We start from the raw sequence: 12306 nt of genomic DNA on the forward strand, positions 1-12306 counted from the left end.
TCTCTCGGTAAATCTGTCGTAGACCACTGCTTTCTTTGTGGCACTCTGCACTTTTGCTGTATTGCAATTCAAGAGCAAGGAGTGATAAGGGAAAATGATTAAAAGGTGAATAAATAGGTAAAGGATACTTTTTTATCTCTGGAAAAAATGCTTATTTTCCCCAGTAAGATTTTTTGTGAGATAACTAAGGTGAGTGGTATCCAAAGAAATTTAAAAAAATAATAAACTCAGCTGTGGATTTATTTACAAGGGTGGTGGATGTTCCAAGGCACTTCATTTTGTACCAGAAGGACCTAAACTGACTTGCATAAAAGCCTCTTACACTGCTATAACCTGAGACCAAGAAGAGAACGTTCGTTCAGCTTGTTTATTTTTCATTGTTTTTCTGTTTATTGTTTATTTTTTATTGAGCAGTTTATGTACAATATTTCCTTTATTCAAAGATGTAGTTGACTATAAGGTACCTCACTGGTTAAAAAAACAACCTTCCAGATGCATTCTGGCCAAATACAAAAATTTCCAAATGGGTTGAAGTGCATCTTAGAAACCAGGCAGATAGTGGCACGTACTTAGCTGGCACGCCTCAGTATCTGAATTCCTCACTCCCACAGCACTTGACGTAAGCCTGTGTTACTGTCCGCATCGTTTCGTCATATGCGGCTTGGCAGTTACACTCTCCTCCGCCACTCCTTTCCCACAGTCCTTTCAGGTTTACTTTGCATAGAACAGCACAGCACAGTTCACAGATGTCTCTAGTAAACACTGATTGAATGAATGACACCCTCACATCTCTGCAGAGAGTACAAATTCTCCCCAGCATAAACATCTGTAAGCTATCCAAGTAGGGGTATCCAAAGAGTTTTTAAAATTAAACTTAGTTCTGTTCACTGTACAAAATGTAGCTAATGGATATGTTAATAGTCTCTGGTTCCCTTCTTATAAATCTGTCTCCTTCCCATTCTCTTTCTCTCTCTAGGGATTCTTTAGGAGGAGCCAGCAGAACAATGCCTCTTATTCCTGCCCGAGGCAGAGAAACTGTTTAATTGACAGAACCAACAGAAACCGTTGCCAACACTGCCGACTGCAGAAGTGTCTTGCCCTAGGAATGTCAAGAGATGGTAAGGCATCGCCTTCCTATTTCTTACTTAAAGGCTTTCAGTTGGATGCTTTGCTGGAGTCTATTGAAGCCACTGGAAGAATTCTAGACAAAGGGAATTAGGGATAAGAAGAAAAGAAAACCATGTGCTGGCATGTGCTGGCAGTGCATTAAGAGGAAAAGTAAGAACAGATGAAAATATAGTATTGCCTACGATGTAGGAAGAAAGGAAAGACTGTACTGTAGCTCGTGGAGGGATCTGTGCTAACTAGGTTAGGTAAAAGCCACATAGGCCGAGACTGAAAGGTGACCGCCTGTCCAGGTTTGCCTGCAGATGAGGGGTTTCCTGGGATGTGAGATTTTTCAGAGCAAAAGCTGGAAAGTCCGAGGCAGACTGGGACCATTTGGTCACTGGGTAAGTCTGACTGGTACACAAGTCGCTCAGCATGAGGAGTTGCTCAGGAACAGAATGGGCTTCTGTGGGAAGCCCAGAAGCCCCATTAATGGGTGTGGACTCTTCTGAGGCACGCAGATCGCAAAGCCTGTAGCGGAAGTCCATGTCTTAGAAGGGTTGTGTGGATGGTGTCTTTCTCCTAATAGACGAATGTGTGCGCTACCTTCATGCCCAACCGAAATGGCTTGGCTCCCCAGGTGAACTTCTTAGAGTAATGAAGGAGGACAAATCAACTCACACCAAGAATTTCATCTAGCTTTGCGTCCATTTTCAATTATTCACCTAAGTCTTTCTCCACTGACATTGGGGGCCGCACTCCTGTATCAGACTGTGAGCAGCCCTGAGTCCTGGGGCCACTTCTTTCTTGTTCCCCCTGTTCCCTCAGGGTCTGGTTAAAAGCAGGCACCTAAGAGTTTGTTGAATGAACCGTGGAATTCTCTTTTACCTAGAGCCTGAGACACAGACAAAGCCCCTGATACTTATTCTGTCTATGTGAACCACTGTGGATTCTGTGTCTGGTCACACTCCCTCTAATGAAGTTCAAGGTGGTGTGAGCCAGAAAAGAAACAAAAGAAAGAAAAGGAAATACTTCTAGATTTTAAAGAAATATAGATAATTTGGATGCTCTTTCTCTTGGTGTAAACGGATTTTATGTTATTAAATTAAATGTGGGACTTTTACTCATTTGGATAAATTTAGCTCTGCATAGATGATATCTAAACTTAGCTACTGTTCACTTCTTAGCTTGTATTCTCCAAATAGTCGCATCTTGAATTTTTGTTTCCCTATTCTCTAATTTCCAACTCACCTAAACTTGTGTATAGAAGTACACCTCTGAGATATATTTGACCCCCAAAAATAAAAAGAATCTGACTTTCAGCCCTTCAGTTTGTAGGTAGCTTCTAAAGCTACAGCAATGTAAGTTTCCAAAACTTTTCTATCTATTAGCTGATTTTGTTGTTTATTTTTCTAGATTTACTAATCACATAAATTCTCTCAGGGTAAATTTGTAGCACTGTACTTCTACATACGTAAAGTGAAGAAAGTGGAGGATGGGGGTTAAGTGGTTTTCAGAATTTATTTAGTGAAATTCTGTGGGAATTTGCGTTGATGATTTTGCACCTCATTTCTATAATACGAAAGCAGCGTGTTAATTGACAGTATCTGAAAAGCTCCATTAGTAATTTTACAAAGACACTAACCCACTGAGTATTTGTCTTTGTTACCTCTTCCTGCAATAAGAGGAAGTATCTATTTGGAAGGAGAGAGCTTGTGGGTCTGTGCTGCTGAACAGAATCATGGGTGAGGGGTGGGTGTATGGTCCAAGGCAGATTCAGTGACATCAGCCCACAAAATTTAAGAGATTGAATCTCATGACATAAAAGAAGTGTGTTAGGGCAAAAGATCACTTGTGGATGGGGCCACAGTCTGTTCTCAAGGGGGAGGAAACTTACTGTAGCATAAACTTCTAAGTAAAAGCAATACAGCATCTAAGGATACTGGAGATTAAAGATAATGATCCGTCTTAATTTTAGGGCCAGGGACAATCCTGAGACTTCTGGGGACATCTTCCAAAATGCCTCCTAAGCATGTCTTGTGTCAAACTAATGATGAGGAGAAACGCTCAGGAGTGGGAGTGGTGGTTGGAAATGGGGAGAAGGACTTTCAGCAGAAGGAAAAGAATGATTCTGTCTAAAGGAAAACAACTTCTTTACTATTCATGTAGAGAAAGCTTATTATAAACCTTGAATATAAAGGGTACAGTAAACCAAGTAAGTCACACTAATACCGAGGAAGGTAAACAGGTTTTATCTCCCTGTTGATAAGTGATGTCTACTGTGTGGTACTGAGAGATTAGGAAGCCCTGAGGTTATGGCTGATGAGCTATGTCTAGCAAGGGCTCAAGAATGAGAGGTAGGATGTCTCCTGCCACTAATTTATTGAACCTACCTTCTGATGAAGCAAATCTTTTCAAAGCGCTTTGGCAGTAGTACTAGTAGCCAAGGTAAGGTGCCCTCACACCTAACTTCTTTCTACATACACCCCCCCCCACCAGCTTCCCTCAGACTTAAAGTGACATCCTCATTTTGATATTTGCATTTGCTGTTTGTCAGTTACGCCTGGCTCCAAGGACGTTAACTTCACCACACCTGGTCCCTGAAGTAACGTAGCGACTAGGGGACAGCTTGATGGAACCGTTGACTTCACTGTACTTTCATTCTCTCCTGAATTGCCACTTTTACAGTGGTCTGTTTGCCATGGCACATATAGGAGGAGCAGATAACAAACTCAGCAATAACAAATGTGTTCAAATTTAGCTCAGGCAGAGAATCAAAAGTCCAATCCACTTGGAATACATACACATGTGTTTGTATGTATAAAAATGCGAAGGTATTGCATGTATATGTGTGTATAAATTGGTGGCATGTATATGCCCACTGAATCTTCTCCACCATCTTAATTTCTTTTAACTTTAATTTAATTTATTTCCAGTTAAAACTGGACCCTTCACAAATGTTAGTTGCAGGAATCTTTAGCGTAAATTACTTCCAGTTGTATTGCTACTGCCAAAATAACCCCCCAAAACAGAAATTTTTGGCATCAGTAGGGTGATATTGTGTCCCCAGAGAGAAAACATGATACTTACCTTGCAGTGATCAAGTAAGTGTGTGCCCTCCCAAATGCTGTGCTTCTGTGAAAAAAAAATGGAAGTTGCCCTACAGGGACGGGTTTCGCAGATTTGGCTTCTTCTTATACAGAATGGCATTGTCCAATATAGTATCCACATGCTACTATTTAAGTTTAAATTTAGATTTATTAAAATTAAATAAAATTTAAAAATCAGTTCTTCACTCATACTAGCTATATTTCAGTTGCTCAAAAGCCTCCCGTGGCTTGTGGCTCCCATACTGGAAAGCTTAGAGAACATTCTATCATCACAGAAAGTTCTGTTGGAGAAGAAATAAGGAGGGATGAGAGAGAATATTTTAAAATTACAAATATGGCTGGGTGGATTGAATCAGATTTTGTCTTCAAGTCCCAGGACACTATACAAGATGCATATTCTTGAAATTCTTTGAAATTTAAGAGTTAAATTGAGAGCAGTTTCCCTGAGAAAGTAATGAGATATAAATGTAAAGAACTTTACAGCCAAAGATAGTAAGATAAAATAATTTCCAAAATGACTAAGGAAAGTCATAGATAAGGGGGTAGGGTACAGCTCGTGGTAGAGCGCATGCTTAGCATGCACGAGGTCCTAGGTTCAATTCCCTGTACCTCCATTTAAATAAATAAATAAATAAATAAATATCTAATTACACCCCCCCCCAAAAAAAGAACATCCAGGAAAGTCATAGATGATAGTTCTACAACTGGGTTCCTCTTTTTTGAAAAGCAAAAACATGTGTCTAGTTGTCGTGTGGTAGGAAGCAGAAATCCTTGAAGAGGCATCATCTTTTCTCCTTAGTGACTCCAAAAACTTACATTCCATGTAGAAGCCCACAATTCAGGTAAATACAAAAAGGTTTCCAGTACTTCTACGTAAAATCTTTCTTTTCCAGTGTGAGATCAAAATGAGGGTTAAGAGCGTATCCTGAGCAAATGCCATCATCACTGAATATTTATAAGGCACTTGCAATGTACACAGAATGGTGCTACTAGTTTCTTGGAGAGCTAGCGGTTTAACAAGAGGCCGCCTCTATAGTCAAGTGAATCTCATTAACAGAATAATTCAGATTTGAGAGGAGCAAACACTTAAACTATATGCCATTCTGAATAATGGGCAGTGGTAAGAAAAATGGTAATACTTGGGGGATACATAACTCAGTGGTAGAGCACATGCTTAGCATGCATGAGGTCCTGGGTTCAATCCCCAGTACTTCCATTAAAAAATAATAATAATACTTGAAAATATAATAGTAATATAGCCTTTGTTAAAATAGGCCTATGAATAAAACAAACATATTTACAAATGGTGACAAGGAATTATTTATATATCAGGAAAGTTCAGTAGGTTTATTTTGCAAGTACTCTAGTTTTTTCCCAAGTATGTCACCACTTTTATTACAGGAAGGAGCATAAAACTGAAACTTTGGGTCATCAGTGTTTCTGAAATGAATGGAAATTTTATTCTAAAATAGTATTAGAGTCATTGACTCTAGACCTTGATTTAGGATGAAGCCTGATGATAATTCTAAAACATAGCGAAGCTTTAAGTTTTTCTTTGAAAATATTTAAGTTGCTCAGTGACTTGATAAGTCAATGTTTTGGAGAAGGCATAACTATTCACCACTGAGTGAGTTTTCAGATGTTAACCAGGGCAAAGATCTTGGCAGCACTTTTTTTGACATTGTTAGCTTTGATTATGAGAGCTATAGTTAGCAGCAGAATTCTGAACCTAAAATTGTTATATGTAGGGGCTTGACTGGGCCGGTTCCTGCCTCTTCTGTGAGCTGCAGGTCAGTTCTGCAAAGCTGTGGTGATGGTAGATGGCCTTGACCAGGCTCTGCTGCAATGGCTCTGCTCTGCTGGTTTAGGCAAGCCCTTTTCATGGTGATGCACTCAATCACACAAGCACTTTGTAAGCCTCTGTTTGTGTCACATGTCACTATCCTGTTGGTCCAGAGCAGGTCACATGACCCTGAGTCAAAGGGTGGAGCAGGATGCCTGCAGAGAATGAAAGAGCAGTGCACATTTACATGGGGGAGAGCATACACGTAGGTGAGAAGAATCAGAGTCACTAATGTAGTCGATCCGCTACAATGTACCTTTCACCTAAGTAGACAGTGGGTAGAAATCTAAACCAAGGATGAAGTGGAAAGGGTTTAAAAAGAGACACTATATTTCTGTCTCCATGTCAGAAGAGTTCCTCGTTATTAATTTTCTCTATATATAAATTTTCAACAAACAAATACAGCACTATTCTACTAAAGTAAATCAGAGAGTAGGTCTACTCCGTCCAAAACAAAAATTTTAATCTATAGTAATAGATACAAATGTTGAATTCACCTCCCTATCTCTGTCACAAAGAGCTGTTCTGGACCTACATAAATGCAAAGGACAGAGGGTGAGCAAATAAAGAAGCCTGTGGCATTTCTTGGGAAGAAAAAGTTCTTTCTGAACCAAAATTTATCATGATTTATTTTTTTCTTATACAAAAAGGGTTTTCTTCCCCCTAGAGAATGATACATAGTAAATTATTTGGAATAAAATATTACAGACATAGAAAGCTTTCTCTAAAAGTTACTAGAGAATTTTGTTGGTGGTCAAACTGGAAATACTGCTGCAATTCATAAGCAAGTAAATATGTCTCTGAGAAACAGAATCTAATACAGTGTCTCTACAAAGTTAAACACAGTAATTTAAGACCCTGCAAAAATGACAATTGAGGTGTAAAGCGGAGTTTTGTCTGAATTAATCACATTACTTATCTTTACTCAGAAAAAGTACTGGGTAATTACCACTTTGTTTTCCTACTCAGACAGTGTCAGAAAGCCAGAACATAGGTTTTTAAGGATTGAGGATACACAGGAGGAGTTTGGGCTGCTCTAAATCCATCCCTCACATCCACACTCCAGGGGCAGAAAGGAGGAAAATGCCCCCGCAAGACCCAGAAGTGGGTGCAGCTTCCGTTACCCGGAGCTTCATCACGAAGCCACACCCGGCAGTGAGGGAGGCTGGGCGATGTGGTCTCCACAGCTATGCTCAGGCGAAGTTTGGTAGCTCTGTAATCAGTGGAAGGAGAAGATAAATATTGGAGGAATATTGAGGGGAGGATGTGAGATGACACCTCTTTCACAGCAGAAATCTCTTCTGTGTGCCCTTAGTGCTGGAGTGTTCTTAAGCACCTCACCGTTTAGTTATCCTTAGAAGTTATTCTCATCAGCCCTACTGACTGAATCCAGGAACTGAACCTATTTCTACTCTCCATTTTCTTCTTCCTACCGTCTCTGAGTTCCCAGCACCAACAGGTGAAACTCAGAAACTCAGAGGGGAACCTCGAAATTCACTGTCTAAGTTCACCATCGTCCTCACCATTAACATGAGCTGAACGGCATCGTGCTTGATGATTTAGACAAGGTGGCCCCTCAACGCAGGTTGTTCACAGCCTTCAATGGGAGTTGACAGCGTGTGAGGGAAAATGTCACCTTCTGTAACCGTTCAGGAAGTAAGTTAAGAAACAAGGCATACAGATCACAACATCTCCGTATTACTCTATGAGTGCTGACTGAGCCTCTTCCTCCTTCTTCCCCAGAATGGCTAAGGATTTTGCCAGAAGAGATGGCCAATATAAAACTTCGGGGTGGTAGAATAAGAAAGGAAGGGTTACTGTTGGCTCACTTGCTGGGTATTGGATTCACAAAATTTGCTATTTTCCAAAGACAGTTTTCGTTTGATTTCAAAAGCCAACTGAAGGCAAATGATGTCGTTTACTTAAATTTGTGTCTCTCACCCTGCTCCACGTCCTTGGTGTTACCCAACATGCAATTTAGGAAAGAGTGAAATAACAGGTTCCTATCTGACAATCGAGCAATCCTAATGCTTGCGGGGGAAACTACTAATGGCATTTGAACAGCAGGTGGCATTTGGTAGTTTGGGGTTTCCTTGGATTTTTTTTTTCCATAAGTGAGAAAGAACAAGGAAATAGCCCTTCTAACTTCACAGCAACTAGAAATACATCTATTAGTTTTTATACTTCTTCCTAGCTTAGATTTCCTTCTCACTGTGCCCGTAAGCCAGTACAGACAGCCCTGAATATACCCTGTCGTCAAACGTGGTGTGCACATCAGTGGACCCTGGGGCCATGATACTGAGACTCCATGTATTTTATGCTGAGGGGACAGCCACCCATGAGCCCTTGGACTTGAGGCGGTTAACGAGAATGATAGCCACAAGTGCTGTTCTCTGCTTTTTTTCTCCCACCCAGCTGTGAAGTTTGGGAGGATGTCCAAGAAGCAAAGGGACAGCCTGTACGCCGAGGTGCAGAAGCACCAGCAGCGGCTGCAGGAGCAGCGGCAGCAGCAGAGCGGGGAGGCGGAAGCCCTCGCCCGGGTGTACAGCAGCAGCATCAGTAACGGCCTCGGCAGCCTGAGCAGCGAGGCCGGAGGCACTTACGCCAACGGACACGCCATTGACCTGCCCAAGTCCGAGGGCTATTACAGCGTGGATTCCGGCCAGCCATCCCCTGACCAGTCAGGACTTGACATGACTGGAATCAAACAGATAAAGCAAGAACCCATCTATGACCTCACGTCCGTACCCAACCTGTTTACCTATAGCTCTTTCAACAACGGGCAGTTAGCAGCAGGGATAACGATGACTGAAATCGGTAAGTGGATGTCTCCTTCCAGCTCATGTTTGGAAATTCTGCTTCGAGGTTGCCTCGGTCCTATGTCCTAAGGTCATTTCCTCAGGTCCAAGGTGAATGCCTTGCATTCATAGCTTCTAGTGAGAAAACCAATCGATTTCTTTTGATATATTCTTCTTGAAGTATGATCAGTTTACAGTGTTGTGTCAATTCTGGTGTACAGCACAATACTTCAGTCATGTAGGCACATACATATATTCATTTTCACCATATGTTACTACAGATATTGAATATGGTTCCCTGCGCTATACAGTATGAACTTGTTGTTCATCTATTTTATATATACTAGTTAGTATCTGCAAATCTCGAACTCCCAAGTTATTCCTTCCCACCCCCCGGTTTTAAAATGTAGTCTAATAACTCTCCTTGTTCCCGTGGCCCATAAAAGTTTATTTGAATCAAAGGAAGAAAGAAGAAATTATAAACAGAAAGATGCTATCTGTCTAGAACAGATGCTGTCTGTTGAATTTGGGTTCATCACTGAAGGAAAAATGTTATTGGTATAAACAAGAAAATTTCAGCAAATATTCAAAGCAATGCTATTTAAAGTGAAAAAGCTAAGGGATATAGAAACAGTATGTAGTGACTGAATGAACGGGGCTCCAACTCTTCATCCAGGATGACTGGGGACAAGCCTGTTTCCTTCTTTATAAACACAGAGGGATAGATCAGAAGGACTGCCGAGGCTCTTGTAAATCTGAACTCAAGAACTCCACATGGAAAGAGAGTCTGAATTACTGGCAACGAAAAGAGTGCAGAATGTTACGGAACAGAAGAGGAACAAGTAAGCCCCACTTGGGGCACGCCACAGGCGCACTTGCTTCTGTAACCCGACCCTCCTGCTTCTTCATCCTCCCTAAGGAGTGGTCTTCAAGAGTGTACTGTCCTAGGTGCTCTCTCTTCTCACCTGTCACAGCTTTTTTCACCCTGTTACGTTCAGGAGCCTGTTCAATGTCGGATTTGTTGATTTCATTAACTAATTGCCCTAAAAATACTGATGCAGTAAGTTTAACGCCTTACCCTCCCAGGTAACGGAGATGCATGTTAACAGTCGCCTAGAGGAGACAGCAGACAGTGGCTACAGCAGGCTTCGTGGCAGTATTTAGTGTGCAGGGGAAAGCAAGGTGGAGCTCGGGAGCCTTTGATGCCTGCTCACGTCTCGCCCTGAGAGTGGGCAGAAAAGAGTGGTTAAGAACCTAGCCCCCTGAATTCACATCCTGGATCTGTGACCTGTTATTTGAGCTGAAGCAAGTTTCTCCATCCCGGTTTGCTCATCCTATTTTTTATTTCTCAAGAAGTGTTAGTTCATAGATCACAGCGTGGTTGTAAGAATTCAGTGGGTTCATACTTGTAGAACAGAGCCATGTTTGGCACTCAGCAAGGGCTCAGTAACTTAGCTGTTCTCCCTTGTCCACCATGTGTTCCGTCACCTTCTCTGTCTAAACTGTGAGTAGGAGCCTGAAGCCTACGAGCGTTTTAAATAAAGTTGATGTGAACACATAACGAAGTACATGCCATATGGGTCTTGGCTACTTCTACCATCTGGCTGAGGAAGAAGCGATGTTCCCAGTTATAAAACCTGAAACATTATTTCTCTCCCTCCGCAATTCAGCCTGCGGCAGTGAGTAAAGAAGTTGTTGACAAAGCACCTGAAATGATATCCACAACCAAGAGATGTAGAAAACTGAATATCAGCTCTAATAACAAAAATATCCCTTCCAGCACCGTCCTTAACTTGTAACTACATCGCAGGCACGTCACACACATTTAATTTTCACCATTTATTTATAAGATAAGTAAAGTTATTATTCCCATTTTACGGATGAGGAGACAGAGGCTCATAGATGTCCCATGACCTGCCCAGGGCCCTTTGGTTACTAAAGGATAGAACCAGCTTTTACCCCAGGCAGTCTGATTCCTGAGTCCTGTGCTTGCCCATTACCCTGCTCCTTGCTGTGGTCTGATATCCATAAACTGCATGGCCAGTCAGTAGGGACCGTCTTCTTAAGTGGAGTCACTCAATCTTTTCTTTGTGACATGTCCTCTTGGAAAGATTGAGTGACTCCACTTAAGACGGTCCCTATTGACTGACTATGCAGTTTGTGGATATTAGGCACCATATTCTGCTTTTATCCTACTTAATATCTAAGTGCCTGAGTTTGCTGTTGATTGGGAACACATGTTTAAAACATACTGAAACAAAAAACCACTTTTGGGCAATCTTCTCCTCCGTACCCAAAAAGGAAAGACTTCTAAGAATTCAGACATCATAGTTTCTCTGTGATTTAGAATCAGTAGGAGGGATTATGGACCACAGCCAAAACCATCAGGTTTGGGTAACCCTACGCAAGTCATTTTCCTCTCTGGCCTTCAGCCTATCCATCTATGAACTAGAGAATCTCAAAATTCATCCAGATTTTGTATACAGACATGGACCGCATAATGAACTAGCATTTACTTTTCTTCATTGTTCTGAGATACTGTTCACCTTTAGAGATCTCTAGATGTGCTGTAAATTTTGGAGATCTCTTCCATCAGGCTTTTAAGGACACAATTAGATTGCCCTGCCAGTCCTTTAAATTTAGCAGGCGCCGAAGCCTAAGTATGGACTTGGTTCCCATTTCGTTAAAACAGCAATGCCATCTAGTGGACACAAACACCTATGAGTGTCGAATGGAGGTAACCTGTGAGAGTCACAGCAATGGGATACACTCTTCTTTCCTGCACCATACAAAACACTGCCACTCATTTCAATAAAACACTAAGTCCATAACAGTATTGTTGGGCAGGGAGGCATCGGTGGTGCAGCACATCGGTGGTGAAGAACTCTGGTCCTGGAGTCAGATCGCTGGAGTCCAAAACCTGGTTGTGCCTTTTCCTTTAGACAGTTTACCTAACCTGAGTCTCAGTGGTAAACCTGACACAATTAGTAACCCCCGGCTGTGAGTGTAGATTAAATGAGTTAATATTCATAAAATTTTTTGAATAGCATCTCTCATGTAAGCTTCATCATTGTTACTATCAATATAATTGATGTTATACTGTTACTAATCTCATTACTTAATAACATTACTAGTCATTACAGGTAATACAATTACGACATTGAGCACCTCATGGTGCTGAGCAATATTTATTCTTATAATAATTCTATTATGCCTGTTATGTGGGTTTTTTATGAGACTTTTTGCCTCTTTTTTTTCTTTTTTTTTTGGTGGGGGGGATTAGGTATTTATTTGTTTATTTGTTTATTTTATTTATATTAATAGAGGTACTGGATATTGAACCCATGACCTCCTGCATGCTAAGCACATGGTCTGCCACTGAGCTATACCCTCCCTGCTCTGTTCTGTGTTTTTCTGTCCATTTTACAGATGAAAATACTGAGGCTCA

General features: G+C 41.3%; 1 protein-coding gene across 1 annotated transcript in view; it reads left to right on the top strand.

Moving 5' to 3' along the window:
• Nucleotides 1–12306, top strand: part of RORB (RAR related orphan receptor B) — a 172170-nt gene that overhangs the window by 126632 nt on the left and 33232 nt on the right. Inside the window, exons 3-4 of the mRNA XM_072959599.1 lie at nucleotides 977–1118; nucleotides 8476–8877. Coding sequence (XP_072815700.1) covers nucleotides 977–1118; nucleotides 8476–8877 — 544 coding nt within the window. The remainder of the gene's footprint in view (nucleotides 1–976; nucleotides 1119–8475; nucleotides 8878–12306) is intronic.

The sequence above is a fragment of the Vicugna pacos genome, chromosome 4, assembly GCF_048564905.1.
Source record: "Vicugna pacos chromosome 4, VicPac4, whole genome shotgun sequence".
In the NCBI taxonomy this organism is placed as follows: domain Eukaryota; kingdom Metazoa; phylum Chordata; class Mammalia; order Artiodactyla; family Camelidae; genus Vicugna; species Vicugna pacos.